This window comes from Lithobates pipiens, unplaced genomic scaffold (assembly GCF_037356315.1).
Source record: "Lithobates pipiens isolate NorthernLeopardFrog02 unplaced genomic scaffold, aLitPip1_a1.2 Scaffold_25, whole genome shotgun sequence".
NCBI lineage: Eukaryota > Metazoa > Chordata > Amphibia > Anura > Ranidae > Lithobates > Lithobates pipiens.
In genome coordinates, this window is record NW_027507787.1 from 56488556 (window position 1) to 56510090 (window position 21535).

A 21535-nucleotide genomic window follows, 5' to 3' on the forward strand; every position below is an offset into this window, starting at 1 on the left:
CGGGTCAGCAGGGGAGTCCGGTGTGCCCATTCGGTCCAGAGCAGGAGTGAGGGTCATATTAAAGTCCCCCATCCACACTGCCGGCACTGAGGGGTATTGTGCCATAAATGCAAGGCCCTCCTTAATTACAACTGTATTATAGGGAGGGGGGACATAGCAGGCTAGTAGCAAAATAGGGGAACCGTTAATGGTGGCGTGTACAAACACATATCTGCCCTGCCCATCCGTCTGGAGCAGCACTAGGTCAAACGGCACCCTTTTAGCAATTAGGACCGAAACCCCCCTGGAGTATGAGGTGTGGGTGGCATGGTATGCCCAACCTATCCATGGCTTTTTGAGAGAGGATTGGAGATGGCCAGTAACATGGGTCTCAACAAGCGCGATTATGTCAGCACGCTGGGACTTAAGGAATGCCAGGGCGGTGGTGCGTTTTATCTTATTCCGCATGCCTCTGACATTCCACGTAAGGAACTTTAGAGAGCTCATGGCGGGTGCAGGGCGCATACAATAAACCAGAGGTGTACTAGAGTCAGCAGAGCAGTCACGGCTATATCAGACAGCATAAAACACAATAGCAGCCAATACCAATAGTGCATGTATAACTTTAACATAGTACCTTCAGCATAAACAAACATTTGCAAACATAGTGGTGTAAGAAAAATAGAAACCACAACATTCCCTCCCCCACCCAGTCCAGCGCCAACCCAACACGGCTTGGACATCAAACCCCATAACCGGGTACCAACAGGGGACATCCAATGCGTAGGACCCATTGGAGGCATGGAACTTGATTGCAGGGGGGCATAGATACCCATGGCAACAAAGAAAAAAAACAAAGGGGGGAAAAAAAGAGTCAAACAAACAGGGGAGGAAGAAGTACACAGAAATCCAAAAAAGCCTAGGGGGGCGACTTCTTCTCTGAAGGGTGCTCGGGGAGTAGGAGCCAAAAAGGTGTAACACCATCATGGCTGAGCAGGGGGCAGCTCCGCCCGCCATAGGGATGATTGCTTAAAGTATAGTAGGAAAGGTGTGGACGTCGTTTAGCCTACGGTCCTCCGCAGGCGCTCCACAGGTATAAAGGAGGCAGGGATCGCAGGTCGGTAATCATGCTGTGAGAGCCAGAACTAGTGGGAAAGGAATTTCCGGGTTAGCCCCCTGCTTCCGCAAAGGGCCCTAAGTGGTAATGTGCCCATCAACGGCTCAAGCAGAAAGTCGTGGGGGCCCAGGTAGGGTAGCATGTTCAGTCTCGGTGTTCCCTCTGGTCAATCCAGGTGGACGCCAGCGCAGGGTCCTCAAAAAAGTGGGTTCGGCCCTCGTGTTCCACGCGAAGCTTCGCAGGATACAACATTGCGTATTTGAGGTGTAGAACCCGAAGGCGACGTTTAACATCCTGAAACCTGGAGCGCTGCCGTTGTACCTCGCTGGAGAAGTCTGGAAATACTGCCACATGCGTATTGGTATGGGGGATATTACCCCTTTCTCTGGTCAGGCGGAGGATTTTGTCGCGGTCCCGAAAATTAAGAAATTTCGCTATCAAGGTGCGCGGTGGGGCTCCCTGGGGAGGAGGGCGGGCCGGAACGCGATGAGCTCTCTCCATCGCGAACATCACCGAAAACGCCTCTCTGCCGAAGGTGGAGGTAAGGAGGTTTTCAAGGAAACCCGCCGGATCGTTGCCTTCAGCCGTCTCAGGGAGGCCACGATGTCTTCAACTCTACTTATGCGGGTTTCTGTCTCCGCCACGCGTTCCCGGAGGGTGGAGAGGTCTTGCCGGATGAGGGACACATCAATTTTGACCTCCTCAATTTTGGAGGCGAGCGTGCTCTGGCATAGGGCGATAGCCTCGAGGACTTGGTTAGTCGCTGAGGCAGAATGGTCCGCGGCAGAGGGAGTGCCAGTGCCATCTTTGACCCGGTGCTCCTCCTCTTGGCGGCGGTACCTGGCGAGCTTGTCAGCAGCCTCGGCAGACTTTAGGTGGGGACATGGTCCGGAAGGGGTCAGAGGCGTTCCAAAATGGCCGCTGTGTATTAGGCCAGCCTCTTAAATCTCCCCGCCCACAATAACTGTACAGTGCAGCAAGTAAAGGTATGGACCGTGCCCGAAAAGATCAGCGGCTAAAACTGGAAAGAACCGGGGACAGGGGTCACAGATCACAGGACCGCAGTGGGTATAGCAAGATGGCCACTGCTCCTAGGCCCAGGCCGGTCCCGCAGGCTGTCCCACCGGTCGCAGTAAGGTAAAGGGGCACTTCACAGGTGGTAAAAAGCAATCTGGCAGCCACAGCAGAAGGATACAAGATCGCAGGCAGTCATAAAGGTCTGTAGAGGCCGCCTCGGGTGTAGCAAGATGGCCGCCGGCAGAGGGACCAGGCCGAAGCCGTGGACTGTCCCACTGGTCACAGTCAGAAAGATAGGCCCCACACCCGCGGCCGAGGGCGATCCGGAAGCCGTGGGTGCCGCGGGGCGATTCTGGGGTAGTGTAGAGGACTGGGGAGGCCCGAGAGAGCCACCGCCGGGTATAGCAAGATGGCCGCCGCTCCGGCGCCTAGGCCGAAGCCACGGACTTTTCTAGAGGCAGTCCCCGAGTGGGGAAATCCTACTGGAACGGCTCCGTGCGGCGTCCGAACGGGCGGATGGCTCCAGGTGTGCTGCGAGGGAGAAGGCAGGGACGTCCAAGCACAATAGCGAGGCAGGATGCTGCAGGATGGAGGTTGCAGGAGTGTGGACGAGCGGATCTCCTACTGCAAACGTCCTACTCCATTGCACCTCAGGCTACGCCCCCAGACATCTTGTCTTTAAAAGGAAAATCCAACCTTAACTTGCTGGATCCTTGAACATCAGTGCATTATCCACCGGACATGTGAGACTCTGCTCACTGAAGTGATTGCAGCATTAACAGCTGGAACCTCCCATTTCTTTAATAGAAGGAGGGGGGGGGTTCAAATGAACCCTATTAGAGGTAGATACCTCAAGAGCCTGTGGCAGGCAACAAAGGGGTTAAGTAAAGGAGTAAACAAACACCTGACTTGTGTGGCTACTCCCTCCCTGTTACAATACTCTGAAGAGGAAAAATAAGTATCTTCCAATATTTGGGAAGATCTACCTGATCCCCAGCCTCCTGCACATCAACAAAAAGGGCCCAGAGGACTAGATGGGAATCTGCTATGTTTAGTCCTACTATGGAGAGACATCATAGCAATAATCTTCTAAATGGTAGAAGAAAAACCTGTTTGTATGAAATACACAGGGACAGAAGTGTTCTACCCTTGACGACTCATATGACTGGCCGTATTTTTCTTTTTACCTCCCGGGGTGGAAGACATTCTTTTGGAAGGGTTTTTAGTTTGTTGTATACCATTAACCCCATAGAACCCTTAGAGGAATTCCTGGTCCATTTGTCACTCAGCTTACAGTACAAAGCAGAGGCAGTACCAGCAAAAGAATGCAACACTTGCTAGGCTATAGTACAGTACAATAACTGCTATTAATCCTAGCTATACAGTACAATGTTGTACAAAGGAAAATGCCTGCGTCACCAAACCTGACCAGCAAGCACTCCACCGCCAGGCAGAAGCTTCTCTTGCAGAGCTCTAACTACTTCCTACATGTGTGGCCGGCATCCGACGTGGTTTAGCCACGCCCCCTTCCTGTTTCATACAGAGAAGAAAATCTCCTGCGTGAGTTCCGGCATCATGGCGGGCGCCAGTTAAATCCTTTTCTCAGCGAGCAGCCGCGACTTACCCAAAAAACCCTTTTTTAACTTTTTTTTTAAAGAAAAAGAGCCAGCTGGCTGCCATTCAAAAGATCAAAATCCCCAATCTGGGGGCCCAGGAAGTGATCAGTGTGGAGCTTCTGCTGTTTCCAGCGTCAGAATGGTGAGTGCTCAATACAGCCTCCAGTGGTGACACAGACATGACAACACAATACATGGAAGGAGAGAAGGTCCCTTTGATGGAACCTGGCCCATTGTACAGCCGGAATGGCTGCCGTCATGAGACCTAGCACTATGACCTCTCTTACTGTACACTTGGGACAGCTTTAGAGAAAGGAGATTTTGTGCCACAGATTCAAAATCTTTTCCTCCGGTAGCACTATCGTCTGATCTACAGACATGACCTTGTAGCCTAGGTACAGGATCTCCTGTGTAGGAATAGTCTTGGAATTAGCGCAGTCAGGGTGGATTGTCAGTCAGGAAAAATCCAAGCCCTGAAAGAGCTTGTTTTCTGAGTGGGCTGTTAGCAGTAAATCGTCTAGATATGGAATGATCGAGACCGACTGAAGTCTTAAACTAGTGCCTCCCCGAGAACCTTGGTAAAGATGCTCGGGTTGGAGGACAGTACGAATGGAAGTGATCTGCACTGAAAATCATATACATCTTTGCATCCACCTGAATGGCCATCCAAAGAAAGTTCTGGCATTCCTTCCTTATAGGGATATGCAGATAGGCATCCCTTAAGCCCAGGGTAGCCATAAACACCTCCTTTTGGAGGAGATTCTTTATTTAATAAATGGACTCCATCCGAAACTTTTTGTAACAGATGGAGAGATTCAGAGGGCGGAGGTTCATGATCAGTCTGAACTTCCCAGACGGCTTTTTTACTACAAAAAATATGAGAGTAAAAACAGTCCCCCTGCTCCTGAATGGGGACTGGTGTCAATACCTCTTGATCCACCATCTCCCCTATCAGTAATGGCAAGGCCCTGGACTTTTCTGAGTGACTCGGGTGTTTTGTTACGAGGAATTTTAAGGGTGGGCAGCTGTGAAACGAATTCATTAATACAGCGATCAGTGTGATTAAAACTGCATTGATTACTGTAAAAAATGGCACTGGCAGCGAAGGGGTTAACACTAGGGGGCAATGAAGAGGTTAATATGTATCCTAGGGAGTGTTCTAACTGAAGGGGGGATGGGACCGTGCAGGGAAAGTAACACCTCGCTGTTCATACTCTGTATAAACCGATCTGTCAGTTCACTGCTCAGAGAACTGGAAACTGTTTACACACACAGCTCCCGATTCTCTGTGTGCCCCGAGCGATCGCAGGAGCCCGGTGGCAATCGAGACTGCCTGGCACTCACATCGGCTCAGCTAGCGAGCGGGGGCGGCGCACAAGCACCCACCTAGTGGCCGCTTATGCTACCGACGTAGCATAACAGCAATTTGCACAGTCGAGCCATGCTACCGCAATATAACTACGGCGGCTGGTCGGCATGCAGTTAAGAGTACACACCAAGGGATGCCAAAGAAAGCTGCCAAGGCCAACACCTGGTCCTCGATGTTACCGAGAAAGAACAAGGGTAAATGGCAAGCGCCTCGCACTAGGATATGTATGCTAGCCATGTCCGGTGGTAAATCTTTCCAGAGGAAGGCTTCCTAGCGTTCAGCAGTGTCGTTAACTTACGCACCTGGATCATAACAGCCAGGCCTTCAAAACCAGCAACTGAAGGAGAACGGAAGATCAGACCTTGGGACAGTAGAACCTCCCTGAGAGGCATTCACCAAGGGATGTCAGCAACCATGAGCACCAGGTCAGCGTACCAAAACCGACAAGGCCACCTGGGCCCACTAGAATGAGCAAATCCCTTCGGCCTTGACCCTGCGCAAAAGCCGCAGCATAATCTTACATAGTTACATAGTTAGTAAGGTTGAAGACACCAGTCCATCCAGTTCAACCTGAGCGTCTACAATTGTCCCTATCCATGTACATCGCACACTCACATCGGTCCCTACCCTCAAGGAGCCCACAATCCAAGGTCATATACTAGGGTCAATTTTGGACAGAAGCCAATTAACCTACCTGTGTGTCTTTGGAGGGTGGGAGGAAACCGGAGTACCCGGAGGAAACCCATGCAGGCACAGGGAGAACATGCAAACTCCAGGCATGTAGTGCCATGGTTGAGATTTGAACCAGCAACCCTTCTTACTGCTAGGGGAGAGTGCTAACTTGTCAAAACCCATGAATCAGACCGAGACAGAAGTACAATTAAATCACACTTTATTAAATAAAAATAAAAAGGTAAATAGAGAAAGCGTAGTCAAAGCATAGTCAGAGTCCAGTAACCAGATCGGGTAATCAGCCAGGCCAGAAGTCAGGGATCCAAGTGGAGCAACAGCAAGCAGGATAAGGAGCCAGAATGAATGTCAGCAAGCCAGTCTTTAAAAAGAACCGCAGGAGATGGTTTCTTGTGATGTGACCAAGGCAAAGGTAGAGATGAAGTGAGCTGGACAGCTTTAAGTAGCAGGTCAGACAAGCATGATCAGGAACAGCTGGTAACTGTGGAGAGAGATGAGAGCTGGCAATTATCTGACAGCTGAGCAGCCAGCCCAGAGAAGGAAGGGCTAAGCCAGCCTTGACATAACCACTACACCACTGTGCCACCCCAATCTTGAGAGGAGGAGAGGCGTAGATCGGACTATACCGGCCCCACAGGGGAACCAGAGCGTCTGCAGTGTCCACCAAAGGAACCTGTGACCTTGCCAGAAGCCTCAGTACCGTTCCGTTTAAGCCAGGACACAACAGGTCTACCTCGGGATAGGAACCACTCCGTGGACAAACACTAGGCCACTGAAGCAACCGCCTGACATTTTTGCCATTTCCCACTCCTACAATGCATACGGTGGAGAGGGCCAGAACAAGGCCACCGGAGGATGCTGGCTACTATCAGGGCTGCCAACACACTCTTCGGTCCGCCCTGGTGATTGACAGACCACCGCCGTGGCATCATCCGACTGGATCCATACGAGGAGCCCCCCAAGTCGATGTCCATGATCCATACATAGTCTGATCACTCGAAGTCCCAGGATATCGATTGGCAGTCCGGGTTCCTCCAGCGTCCAATGACCCTGAGCAGAATCCAGTCCAAGGACATCTCCCCACCTGGACAGACTGGCAATGGGGGTGAACACTAGAGGTGCGCGATTAATCACGAAATGATCGCGATCTCAATTCACCCCCCCCACGCGATCTAAGTTCTGGGTGACCCGCAAATTTTTTTTTTCTCTCTTTTCCAGCGTGGAACGCAAATGGTGGATATCGGAACTGACGTCAGTCATTGGAGCGTGTGATGTGGCGTGCCGCTGCCTGGTTGTGGGCGGGTAGAGTGGCCAGGAAACAGCAGTGTGAGTACGCACTGCTATACATAGTAGCAGTAATAAAAGACAGGCAAGATCACAGATTAAGTATTCCTGTGAAGGTAACCTAGATAGGACAAGGCTCCAGAGGGTTTGCAACACCATTATTGCATCATCAGGACATATTTACACACACGAATTAAATAAAAACACATTTAGGAAAGTGGAAGTGTTTTTCAAAAACAGACTGACATCTGGTCCTGCATAAATCAGCAGCCAGTGTAACCATGCCACAGCGCTGCCAGACAAATAAGTGTTTGGATAAAATGTGCAGATCTATTCTGTACAAAGGCAAATTCATTACTATATCTGCAAACATCAATGGACAACATTAAACTAACAAAGCTCTGATAACCTAATGTTCTCAGAGATTATAAATTTTTCAAATAAAACAGTTTGAGAATCGTGATCTTCATTCTAAGCAAAACAATTGCGATTCTCATTTTTCCCAGAATCGTGCAGCTCTAGTGAACACTGTCCAAAACAAGGGAGAAAGCATGTGCCCTGCCGAAATCCCGGAGAGCGAAGACATTTACACTTTCCTCCCATGAGACTCATAATGTCGTCATCCAGGGTAGAGCCCCAAACAGACATTGCCTTGAAAGGGTAACCCAGACAGCTTTTTTTTTTTTTTTTCTTTTTTTTTTTAGAAGCCCAGTCCACAGACCAACACTTATGCCCCAATACATGTCTAAGTACCACTGCAGAAAGAGCTTAGCAACCAAGGGAACTGCATCCAAGAGGCATCGCATAGAAAACTGCAGACCCCCCCCCCCCACCAACTCAGCAAAAGCAGAGGGAATCTGCTCCTCTCCTTCACGTATGTCAGCCGGATCCTTAAAAGACGGAGATTCCTCTACCAAAATCTGTCGCCTTGCACAACCTAGAGAAAGGGGGATCCACTACTGGTGGAATAGTCCACTCTTTAAGGAGGGGAGCGAAGAGTCTTTGTAACCACACAGGGATGCTTTGGACACTCCCAGTCTATACGAACAAATATTCCAAAATAGGAGGGAGAAGGGGATGCTTTTGCCATGCGAGGATTTTATGGGTGCCAAGGGGACCGGTACAGAAAACGCAGCCACAGCTGCATCCTCCATCTTTAAAGTTTTCTGCACAGATGTAACAAGGGAGACAACCAGCACCTTCTTGTGCACCACTGCAGTTGTGGAGGAACAACCTCACTGACAGGACAGGAAGTGTGGCCACCAACCCCACAAGGTTGGCCACATCCACAATGGCAGAGCCAGACATAGGATCAGTCGAGACCGATGAGGCAGGGGAGGGTGCCATTTACTAGCCTATATGCGTAAGCGCCACCTGTGAAAACGCAAAGAACACAGGGGGGCTGCCGACTGAAACCTCTGTCATTTTAGGTCCCGTACAGGAGCATCACCAAGGTCCCACATGGGGCCATCGACCAAGGCCCCGCACGGGGATCGCGGACCATGGGTTCTCACAAGGGGCACCAGCCGAGACCCCCACACTGGGGCGCCTGCTGATAACCCGCACAGGGGGCACCATTTGGCCTCTAACAGGGGAACTGGCTGAGACCCTGCACAGGGGGCACCAACGGATACCCCGCACATTGGGTACCAACTTGAGCCCTCACAGGGGGCATTGGTTGAAACCCCGCACAAGGGGTACCTACGGAAACCCCTCACAGTGGGCACTGGCTGAGACCCTGCACAAGGGACGCCTACAGATGCCCCGCACAGGGGACACCACTGGACCCTTCACACCTGTGGATGCCTGGTCACCCACCCAACCATCCAGCAGGTGCCAATGCGTACCCCCATAGTGAAAACCCTGGAGGTGGGGTGGAAAGTGTCTGAAGCACCTAAGCCAAAGGCCTGGGCCTCATCCAGGGAAATGGGGGTTGTGGAGGAGAACCCGAGGGACCGTCCACCCCAGGAAGTACCTGCACCCCACACCACTCCAGGGAAGGAGAGGAGGGTACCCCTTATGTACCACTCCAGTGAATGCACAAGTAATGCTTCCAGACAGATCCTTCACCGAAGTGGGGGGCTGTCGGCCATGAGGAACTCTGCGACTCAGGCCGAGTCTCTGTTGTATGCGACCTCGCAAGACATTTAACTCGCAGGGCCAGCCCCCGTCCTAGCGTGTAGATGCGGTCTGCACGTGCTCGCTGGCCAGACTAGGAAGACCACTGCATTTTAGTGTTCAGCCCATCACCCACTCCGGAAGATGATTGTAGATCTCACAGGAAAAAGGCAAGGAGAAAAAAAGTAGTTTAAAAAGCTAAAACAAAAAATTGCCAGGACCAGAGATCCCAGCAGGGAACTAGGCCTTTATGCCTGACAAGGCAGAAAAAAAAAAAAAAAACTGAAGGCCTATAGCAGAGAGAGAGGGGGGGGGGGGGTTGTATATCACCTAGGACTGTCCATAGGCTTAGGCAAGTCTTTTTTCTGCCTAGTGTCCTACTCCTGTAGGGGGCAATATAACCCTATGGTTCTGAATAATGGAGCCCTGTGTATGTCAAATAACGAAAGAGAAAATTTTCCGTTGGCAGCACTTCAGGGCCAAAATGTGGTCCTAAACAGTCTACTTTGCAGTGCCATCTACTGTAAGTGGTGATATTGAGTAAACCAAAACAAGGTGGAGCAAATGGCTCACAGAAAGAATACTGATAGGAAAGATACAGGAGAGAGGGAGAAAGTAAAAAGGGTTTAGAAAAGATGAGTGCTCCTTCCGACAAATGCTTCAGCTCATTCTCTCTCAATCAAAAAAAAAAAAAAAAAAAAAAGTCTGGACATGCCATGTCTGCAATCTCCACATTCAAGGGGGCAGTTTGGACATGTTTGGAACATTGACATTACTAAAGGGTGCATCACTGAATATTCTCATCCAGTATATTTTGATTTTAACACAAATCAACCATTTATAAGAACAATGTTCCCGTTTCTGCATCCTCTTAAGCAAACCGGGGAGGCACCAGGACAGAGCAGCATATACTCCTAGCCAGACATCTTTTTCAGGAAGGCCTTGTAGATTTAATGACAAAAGCATGGCTTCATAGTAGAAGAGGCCGAGTGCTTTAGCTCACTTGTCTGCAGTCCAGATCTTTCACCAATTGAAAAAAAAAAAAGTCTTGCCACGCACATTTGCTACGAATTGAAAAATTGTCAACTAGAGCTTGTACTTCAAGTGCTCTGCAAGTGTACAACTTGCCAGTGAAAATGTGCAGCAAGTTACACCAACACAAACCTGTTGTAAGTTATCCTTGTTATCTGGGTTGGAGGCCTCAGACTCATGTTCCTCAAACTATTCTTGAATTCATTAGATCAGGCTAGCTTCTTCCATTGCTCCATGGTCTAGTTCTGATACTTATGGGCCCATTGTAGGTGCTTCTGACTGTGTGCAGAGTGGGCACCCTGACCAGTCTGTGCCTACATAGCCCCATATATAACCAGTATTGCCCTGCTTGTTGGGACACCGATCAGAACCAATATTAAAGCGGAGGTCCACCCTAAAATGGACCTCCGCTCATCTGATCCCTCCCCCCCTCCGGCGCCACAATCGGCACCTTTCAGGGGGGAGGGGGGTGCAGTTACCTGGATAATCCAGGTAACTGCACCCACTTCCGGGCTAGCTGCCTGCGGAACGAGCGTAGGTTACGCCCCCGTTCCGCAAGCGCCCGCCCCCTTCAGGAAGTGCCCCGCTGCCTGCTGGGAAACACACAGCTCCCAGAGGCAGCGGGGACCGTCCGGATTGCGCCGCGCGGCTCGCGCATGCGCAGTAGGGAACCGGGAAATGAAGCCGAAAGGCTCCATTTCCTGATTCCCATACCCAAGATGGCGGCGGGACCCGGCCGCCGAGCGAGCGATCGGCTTCGGGTGCCGACATCGCGGGCGCACTGGACAGGTAAGTGTCACTATTTAAAAGTCAGCAGCTGCAGTATTTGTAGCTGCTGGCTTTTAAAAAAAAAAAAAAAAAACGCGGAGTCCCGGTGGACTCCCGCTTTAACTTTTCAGCAATTCGAGTTACAGTATCTCTTCTATTGGATTGGACTACATGGGCCAGCCTTCACTCCCCATGCACATCAATAACCCTCGGCCGCCCAACCAGACAAATTTTTAAAAAAATATAAATTGTTTTTTTTCTTTATTAAAAAGAAAACCTTTACAGAAAGATGAAAAAAAAACAAAAAATGAACATATTAAAGCTATTCGCATATGTCCAAGTATACATCAAGTAATGAATATATCTGTTGGTACAAATCAAGTACAAGATCTCGGAGAATAAAGTATAAAACACAAGGAGCTTCTATATGGATTTTATTTGCAGCCATTTGGTAAAATAATATAAGAAGAATGATATGAAAGAGGATCAGAACTGGGATTATCCCAGATTCAATAAGGAATTGTATAATACCAACAGTACAGATGAAATAGATCTTAAAATCATTAGTGGTTTGCCTTGGTTTTCCTTCCTTGGACCACTTTTGCTGGGTCCTGACCACTGCAGACTAAGAACATCCCACAAGAGCGGCAGTTTGGGAGATGCTCTGACCCAGTTTTCTTGTCATCACAATTTGACCATAGTCAAAGTTGCTTAAAATACCGTATTTATCGGCGTATAACACACTTTTCCCCCTTAAAATCGGGGGAAAATCGCTGGTGCGTGTTAGACGACGATCCTCCATGATTTTTGAGAGATTTTTAGCCTCTTTCGGTCCTTCTCGGCATTTTCGGCCTCCGAGATACACAGGACATCTCGGCGGCGCCATTTTTAAAAATAAAATCCGAAATTAACACGGACAAGGTTGCAACGACGGACAAGGCTGCAAATGACACTGATAAGGCTGCATTGATGGACATTTAAATGTAAGTTTTTTTTCCCCTTAAAATTCCCTTCTAAACTTGGGGTGCATGTTATACGCCGATAAATACGGTACATGTTTTCCCTTTTTTTTGAGCTTTCAACACCTCATCTTCAGGACAAGATGTTCACTTGCTGCCTAATATATCCCACCTACTTTTCGATATCACTGCAATGATATAATCAATGTTATTCACTTTACCTATTAGTGAAAAAAGTAGCTGCTATTACTTTGTTTAAAAATGCCACGACAATATGAAACCCTTCCAAAATAACCTCTTTTTTTGGAAAGTAGACACTATAAGGCGATCTCATTTTTGCAATTGAAGACACATGCTGGTATTGAAGGTGTTGAAACATGGAAGCTTGCTAATGGTGCTGCACATACAGGTCAGGAATAGTGGTTGAAGGAAGTAATGTACTGGTTGGTAACATACATCGGGAGAATGGGGATAAAAGGGTTAACATCCAGGACACAGAAGGCCCATGCATCACATACTTGCAAACTATGAAGAAAACCTGGAGTTTAAGCATATTATACTTATCGGCACTTGATTCATAAGCCATTTTAAAGGCAAATCAAAAAATGCAATACAGAGCAATAATTATTAGTGTAGCTTCATGACCATAATGAACTTGTACATGAACAAAACTTACCCATGAATGAGCCTAGACTGCATATGAGACTGAAGAAGCAGCTTTCTGGGGGAAGGTTTCCACATTTGCTAGGTAAAATAAAAAATAAAAAGTAATTTACACTTCTACCCTATGCAGTTCCTGTCATGATCAATATGGCTGCTCATTAAAAGACACTAGCTTGTACAAAGCTGGGATTCCATATTATGCAAAAACAGAAGGTGGAAGCATATCATATGTATATATTCTCTTTAAACAATTAGGATTAATAAATGTGTCACATTGTGCATTTTAAGTCTCATTAAAACCAATCAGCTGCCTTCAATCTGTCCAGCCTATCCAGTCACATTAAATCAGCTACATTGACAGTCGGTTAAAAAAACAGAATTATTTTGTGTGTGTGCACTTCTGCCAAATCAAAAGAAAAAAATGGAGGTAGAGGCGATGTGCCACTGCTTGAGCTGCTTACCCACCAACCTGCTGGACAATTGTAAACACTGGAGGGGGACTCAAACGCAAAAAAACGCTTTTTTAAGTAAGCCATTATAGTTTAACCATCAAGAGGGGATTGGGTACTAAAATTAGAAAAGCCCTTATTGCATTTTAATTCACTTCAGAATTTCAATGGGCAGGAAAGAATTGGCAATTCTAATGTTTAAGGCCCCACATGGAACATGTGCTGTGAGGTCACTGGGCACTGAGCGAATTTGGCAGTGGCAAAATAAACTGTATATTTGCAATAAAATAGGTTGAGCCACAATAGGTGGAGACCATGCATGATTCTGACATCAAGTTGCGTGTACAAAAATTATATTTAAAAGTTGTGCTTCAACACACTATGCCTTTTTGGCAACGTGGGTGAACGTGTGGTGTTAAAACAGCCCATTCAAATGAATCATGCATTGCATTAACACACCGCAAAGATGTAAATGGGTCTCTAATACAGGATTTATTGCCATAAATGCTTATGTAAAACAGACTGAAATCTTGTGAGTTAACATGTTCATTTTAAAAGGAATTTCCTATATATTTTAATTAGCATCTTTCATTAAAACAAAACCTGGTGATCCTGCCATAAAGTTCTTTCAGGCATTTCCTGCTAAATAGTAACAATGTCTTGTCTCCCAACTGAACTCAATGTTTTCTCCCCCATTACTGAGGCCTCTGATGAAGACTTCGGGTCCTTTCATATGGGGCGGATCAGTGATTATCCTCCCCGTGGACATCCGCTTGCTCAGCGGGGATGGCTCCGAAAAACTGACAGGCGGACCTGAATGGATTGTTCATGTGAAAGTGGCCTAAACGTGTCCATTTTAACACACCTTATGCAGACATGATCCACTGTTGTCACCATGAGGTTGAATGACATCAGCAGCACAGGGACAAGAAAGAAAAACAAAAATGTGGAAAGAATTATTTTTTTTTTTTAAACAGCGAGTTGTTTGAGTTTCCGATTCACATTCCTTTAGTAAACAAAAAGGTCATCCAAATAGGGTTTATTCCCCGTTCACACTGGTGCGATTTGACAGCTCAAAGTTGGATGATAAGTTGCACCCCATTTCTGGCTATGGAACTGTTCAGATTGGTGCGACTCCAACTTGCATCGACTTTGAAAAGGTTCCTGCACTATTTTTGCCAATTTCATGTGCGACTTGCATCGACATCTGTGCATGAAATTGCACAGATGTTGGCAAGCCACACATGAAATCACACAGACTGTCGGCTTCGAAATTGCACTGAAGTAGTGCGATTTCAAAGCCACATTCAGTGTGAACCAGGGCTTCTAAATGTATGCTCTCTCCTATATATGTATGAGCATAAAATTTACTTTATAGTTATTCTGAAACAGATTTACCTACTCATGCTAAATATTTGGTCAATTAACAAATCCCTGGAATATTAAACTGCTGACATGGCAAAGCTGCAGCATACACATTACACAAATACTGCCTTAAATTGGAGAAATATCTAATATAATGCAAAACTAGGTGTGGTATGAGAAAACTGTTCTACCCAGTGTACACAGTACATGTCTAAAGCAGGCCATACATGGTACAAATTTCTTTCCTGCGACCACAGGATCAATCAGCTTGGTACATTCATTCCTGCGGAACCAGCAGAGAGCCGAACCCTGTATGACTGGCCTTATGTAATGCCTATTGCTACTTTACAGTTTATAGCTGAGAACTCTCTAAACTGGATATTTTGTTTTAATTACAGATAAAAAAAACAACACAAAAAAAACTGTCACACTATACAGAACAAATTATAGAAAATAGGAGAAAGTACAAGTAGTGTGATCGACTTCAACTTTAGTATTTACTCATCTCAACATCTGCTTGAAAGTTTAAACTGCAGCTGACCTGTTGACCTCTAGACATGGGAGATTTACACTGGGTGTTGCAAGATTTTACTGTAGCCTTGTTTGGAAATAGTATCTTAGTTTTAAACCAAAAATGTAAAATGTTGTAGCTTACCAGTCCATAGGTGTAATGGCTTTCCCCTTATTTATACCGGCTAATACTGAAAAGAAAAAAAGAAAACAAAAACACACCTTCCTGTCCCTTAATTTCTCTGCATTCTTTCCACACTATATTGGTTGAGGTAACCATGGTTGTCCCACAGACCAGACTTCAAACATATTTGCCTTTGTCCATACTAATGAACAAGAGGATTGATGGGACTAGTAGTTTACACAAGCAAAATTAGGTTCTTCTTGCTTTCTTTTAAGCTTGCAGAACACAGAATTTCTGGTAAGGGCAACATTTTCTGTACATACTGAAAATACCCTTAGCTTGAATAAAGAAGAAGACTAGTGGACCCAGCACATCTAAGGACTGGAAAGCTGTAATAGATAAAGTTTTTGGTTTTGTGTTAGGATATGCTTAGATGCAAGTATCCTCAGCCTTTGTTTCTAAATCAGGTGAATACAAACACAGGTACTGATAAACTACGCAAACTATATAAAAACAAAAAACAAAACTTAAGCATTACAGATATCCAACGAGGTCGCATAACTGACATCACTTAGCCCTGGTTCGCACCAGTGCAACTTGACACTTCAAAGTCACATGACAAGTTGCATCCCATTCAAATCCTGCACTATTTCTATGCGATTTCAGTACGACTTGCATTGACATCTGTTAAATGAAGTTGCACAGATGTCAGCAAGCATGAAATCACACCAATAGTCAGATTTGAAGTTACGCTGAAGCAACGCGACTTAAAAGCTGCACTGCTGAGAACCAGAACTCAAAGTGAAAAAGTATATGACAAAAAAAAAAAAAAAAAAAAGTAGCACATTGCCTCAAGTTTTATCCCTTTAACCAATCTTGTACTTTATGCATGCTACCTATGCCCAAACAAATGCTTTCACGGGCAATTCCTGGCTGTCAAAATAACTGGAACTTGCTTTTTAAGATCCCTTTCACACTGAGGCATTTTTCAGGCGCTTTTGGGCTAAAAATAGCGCCTGTAAAATGTCTCCCCTTCAGCCCCAGTGTGAGAACCCGAGTGCTTTCACACTGGAGTGGTGCACTTGCAGGACGTTAGAATAAGTCATGCAAGCAGCATCTTTGGAGTGGTGTATACACCGCTCCTGCCCATTGAAATGAATAGGCACCACTAAGTGCCTGCAAAGTGCTTTGGTAGCAGCACTTTTTGGGAGCAATTAACCCTTTCTTCGGCCGCTAGCAGGGGTTAAAAGCAGCCGAAAAGCAAACGCGGCCCTCTGGCAGTGCGAAAGGGGTCTAAATGTCTGGGCAGCTCTAGTCTCTGCTGTAACAATTAGAAATTTTGGGGCTTGTAAATACTATGCAGGCTTGGGATTCAGAGATACAATGCAACATTATCGTTTCTGTGAAAAAAAATAAAACACACCTCATTTGTAATCATTGTTGCAATGCTCTGTACCACAAATTTTAGGGTCATTATGAACTGCACACATTATAGAATACAAATGCTACTTTTTATCTACAGTACAGCAAGACCCCTTTCACACTGGGGCTGTTGGGCTAAAAATAGCGCCTGAAAAACGTCTCCCCTTCAGCCCCAGTGTAAGAGCCCGAGTGCTTTCAGAAGTTATAAAAAAGCTTATATGGAGCTTTTAACCCTTTATTCGAATATAAACTGCCCCTAATTTTAGCAGCTAGCGGCTAAAAAGCACCACTATAACAGCAGTAAAGCGCTGCTAAAATTAGGGGCAGTTTATCGCCCCCCACCCTAGTGTGAAAGTAGCCCAACCCTCTTCCCCTATTTTTTTTTGATTGTAAAGTCTTTTTTCATACGTGTTCTGCTCTCCAGCTCTGTGCAATGGTTTTGCACAAAGCGGACTTGCTCCTCCTCTTCCAGGTCCCCTGCCGATGCTTCTGGCTACTCCCCTTCTCACCCCTCCTATGGTGTACCATCTGGGGTCTCGCTCTAGAGCCATGTTGCCTACGTCTATAGACACCGACAGTGTGTCTGAACCATTGTCACAGGATTTGACTGACAGCAGTGGGAGTCAAAAGCTAGTGCTTCCGCAGCAAAGTCTGAGAGATGTGAGAGGTACCACAGACCGGCACCGGGCTAGGTCAAGTGAGCGCTCAGGTAAAGCATAAGGAGGGGGTAAAGAAGGTGTGACAGGAGTCACTTTGGGCGGGGGTCCCGTTTCATTACAGGAGGCATACTGCTACCTAAGATTTTTTTCCCATAATGCAGGGAATTCATTCGATGCAGGGGGGGGGGGGGGGGTTTGGGTTTGGTCTGGGCTTACACTGTGTGGCACCTGATTGGAGGAAAGGCAACGTCCCCCCATAACATAGACAGAGGAACAAAGAAGTTTGCAGAGCTGTGCTGTGAATAGACAAGCTCTCTGCTAATTTATAGTACCCTCCCCAACACAAATTTCCAGCTGCTTTTATCTTATGTGTCTGAGAACTGATCAGAAGTTATAATGCAGATAACAGATGCATGAAGCAGCAAAAAGACACAGAGCTTCGGAGAGGGATAAGTAAACACTACAGATATATGTGCCCAGGTCAGATTTCATGAATGGGGTTTACATCCACTTTAAAAAAGGTAAACATTTTTAGGTATTAGAACCACTTTAAGGCTTGTGTGCACTAGTCTTCAGTGTTTTACAGTGCAGGCAGCCATCAGCGTGAGGTCCGACACGGGGAATTTACTTGAGGTGTCAAATGCACAGATGTTTCACAACGGATTACTGTACAGAGCTAGATGAAATACACAAAAACACATGCCTTTCAGATTTAAATATTTGCTTATGCTGGAGTTCAGCTTTACACACCTAGGCGTCCTTCACAGGGACAGTCAGTCTTTTTTTTTTTTTACTGAAAACAGCCAGATCTACTATAGGAACAGACCAATTCTTTAAAAACCCTTCCTTAATAGGATATTGCTGAGAAAACCACTTGGGAGGGGTAAAGACCTTGTTCTGGTTAGGCCAATCCTTATACAACATAAGCTTCAAGAGAATGTACAGGATAAGTCTGTTTCATCTGAGGACCCAGAATGGGAAACCTAGGGCGTACAGGATGCTGGAAGCTCATGTTCCAAGAACGTGTTTACTATATCCACAAAAAGGAGGATAGTATTAGTCCAGGGACTGAGACTTCTCTTGCACCAAGTCATCCACAGGGGATAGGGAGCACTCTTCATCCTCTGTTGACCTTGCAACAGCTGTAAAGAAGGAAAATTGGAGATAGCATAGAGCCTGCTTACAACCCCTGCATTCCAAACAGGCTATTCCTGATCCAAATTTCCTCCATTTACTGCGCCACGGCTTTGAAGAACTCCTACCTAGATAAGGCAGAGTAAGAGTAGGGTGCCCCAGATGGAGAGTTTCCAAATACGAAGTGGACTTTAACATGAGAGAGGGGTCTGGACCAACTGCATCAGGCCTCCTAAAGGAAGATCTGCCAGTTGGCCTTATCAAATATCAAAAGTTAGCAAGGCTCACAGGAGAGGAAATGGAGCACACACTATGGGGTATGTTGTGGCCCTTGCAGAGAGCAGTGATACTACCCACAAGTATCACACCACTTTCTAGGTGCTACGCAACAGAATAAAAATCAGTCACAGCACCAATCCGATATGACGCAGTACATACAGGGTGCATGCGGCAAGCACTAAAGTCTTACATGTGAAAAAGTGTCGGTGGGAGATTATGAAATTGTTGCAGCATTCGAGAAGAGCAGGAGCCTACCATCTCTTGAGAAAAACGGGCAAGTCCTAAGTGCTCACCAAAGGAGATCCAGGTGATAGGCCCCCATAGGGCATCCAGTGCAAACCAGTGTGTCATCACTCCTTCAGTGCCTAAGCTTCCATCAGAATGGTGCAACACAGTCCTAGACTGGTAAAGGACTGTTCAACTTTCTAAACAGTACAAAGTGCCTGAAGAGTACCATTAACAGAGCCGTGTGCCCATAGGTTATGTTACAGGCTGGTTCTACATCTTCCCCCTCAGTGAGGCAGGGGTATGGCAGACTTGCCATTGGGGCACTCCCAAAATAGTAAATAAGAGACCACTCTTTGCAATACCACTACACAGAGCAGGTAAGTATAACATCTTTTTTTATTGGAAAAAATAGCCTTTGTAACCACTTTAAAAGCATCAAATGACATTCACAGGGGCAGGCTGTACCGCAATTAACATTAGTAAAGATAATAAAATATTTATCTTCTTCAAAGCTTTTAGTGAGGAGAAATTTTATTAGACAAAATTAACCTTTAACCCACTTTCCAAGTGGTGGAGACAGTGAGAAACCATAACTTCCAATTCTAGATTAACCCATTCGAAAACCTGCAACACATGGTAGTGGGATAAGGTAACAAGCTGAAGCACCAATTGGCATCTGTATTAAAACATGTAGGTCAGACTAGAAGGTGCACAAGTGGAAAGGTAAAAAAATAAAAATAAAATAAAAGTTGATTTTTTGTTTTGTTTTACTGTCTTGCAAACAATGGCATAACAGGTAGGGTTCTGTGCATACCAAAACAATGGCACAATGTTAGTTACATAAAGCCTGTGCATGTGCTCTTCTGAATTATACAAGCCAATGAGAGCACCCAACATCCAAGAGCTCAAGGTAATTTAAGGATAATTTCAATTCATAGCAGAATAGAACCAATGCACTTTGGGGCCAAACACACTGCCCCTTCATTACAGTTTAAGAATTCTGACCGCGCTTAAAATATTCAGGTGAGCAGATACCACATAAAATTGCACTGTGATGAATCTATTTCATCAATTATCTTGGACTCTTGGACATTTGTTTGATGCTCTCACTGGATCGTGTTTGAAATCTCAACTCTGGGTAATCCCCCCCCCCCAAGGGGGTCCCGCCTTCTGATGTTCTACTGAATTAAAGCCAGTGTGCCCAGTGACAATCCGAGACCCTTCAAAAATCCAAGCCCAGTGCCCCGTTTAGTTCTGTTGCATTGGGTTCTTCTGAACTATGACCCTCATCAATATCAAAAGTTCATAAGTCAATAAAAGGGTGAAGAGTAAAGTAAAGACTACTCTGGAAGACCAACACTGTGGCAGTGTCCAAAAAAAAAAAAAAAAACACGCACTTCCTATTTCTCAGCCTTCTCCAAGTCCATTTTTTTGTTTTCCTTTTTTCTTACTGCTGTTATCTGACTGTGTTAGAGGGTAGCTACATTTGTGGTTCAACTGTATGTAGGCATGTAGCTACCCTCTTGTTTGCTTCCGAGATGGACTAGGGACTATGGAATGTGTTGTGTGCATGACTACATTTAACACGCGTTGCTCATTCTAAACAAAAACCAGGGGGAAAAGGAGAGGTTTGGGGGCTCACAAAGAATGTTACAGGGAGCCATAAAAACACATTAAGAAACAATTTCATGAAAAATAGATTACAGGGCCATTAAGTAGTAGATGTATATGGATTCTTTTTAGACAATAAGGATAATGTTAAGTGTCACTTTGCTAGGCAACAGTTATCCTGACAAACAGCTTTTATTTTGTTCATGCTTTTAGAACAACCTGTTAAGTAGATTAACTTAAATGTTAAAATCACATAGAAGTATTTAAAAAACACGGTTCCTATCCAATGTATAGTTTGTAATTATGTAAAGATGCAGCCTTTTAGATTTGGATTTTCTTGCTGCTGCTGAAAAAGATAGTCTTTGTGCAGTAACTATTGATAGACAGAACCTGCAATTTAAACTGGGATCTGTAAACCTTTCTCATTATTTCCAGGAAAAACAACTTCTCTTATTTGCTGACTTTTGGTCTGTAAAGTAGAACGTTGAAAACTTTTTCACGACGGATCAGCACCGCTCCAAGCCCACAGTATCGGTGTTCTGAGATTACACTCTGTATTCAAGTGCTGGCAGTGTCAGAGCACATCTCACTCTCTAAGGCCGCGTACACACGGGCGGACTGTTCGCCCAACTTTGTCCGCTGAACAGTGTTTGGGCGGACAGTCCGCTCGTGTGTGGGCTTTCAGCGGACAGTTTCAGCGGACAGTTTGACGAACAAGGTTTTACGGAATTTCCGAAAAACTGTCCGCTGAAACCTTGTTTCAGCGAACAGTCCGCCCGTGTGTAGGCTTGTTCGTCAAACTAAGTTCCGCGCATGCTCAGAAAGGATTTACACGCCGAAAGTTATAATGCAGTGTATAGGACGTCGTATTTTTCGTCCCGTCGTACGTGCCGTTCACGTCATCGCGCACGGTTTCAGCAAACTGTTCGTTCGTCGTGTGTGGCCATGTCCGTCCATGCTAATTTTGAGCGGACTGTTTGCCGAAACTGTTTGACGAACAAGGTTGGGCGAACAGTCCGCGCGTGTGTACGCGGCCTAAGGCTACTTTCACACTGAGGCGTTTTTCAGGCGCTAATGCCCGGTACACGATAAGATTATTGGGCAAATGATCATTATTTTTTTTGCATGCTAATCTCAGATCG

At 46.0% G+C, this 21535-nt stretch overlaps 1 protein-coding gene across 2 annotated transcripts in view; it reads right to left on the reverse strand.

The window, feature by feature from the left end:
* LOC143930290 (transmembrane protein 150A-like) overlaps positions 1–21535 on the reverse strand; it is a 236192-nt gene that overhangs the window by 91398 nt on the left and 123259 nt on the right. For both annotated transcript variants that reach the window (XM_077454485.1, XM_077454484.1), the window contains one exon: positions 12626–12693. In XM_077454485.1, the coding sequence (XP_077310611.1) occupies positions 12626–12693 (68 nt within the window). The remainder of the gene's footprint in view (positions 1–12625; positions 12694–21535) is intronic.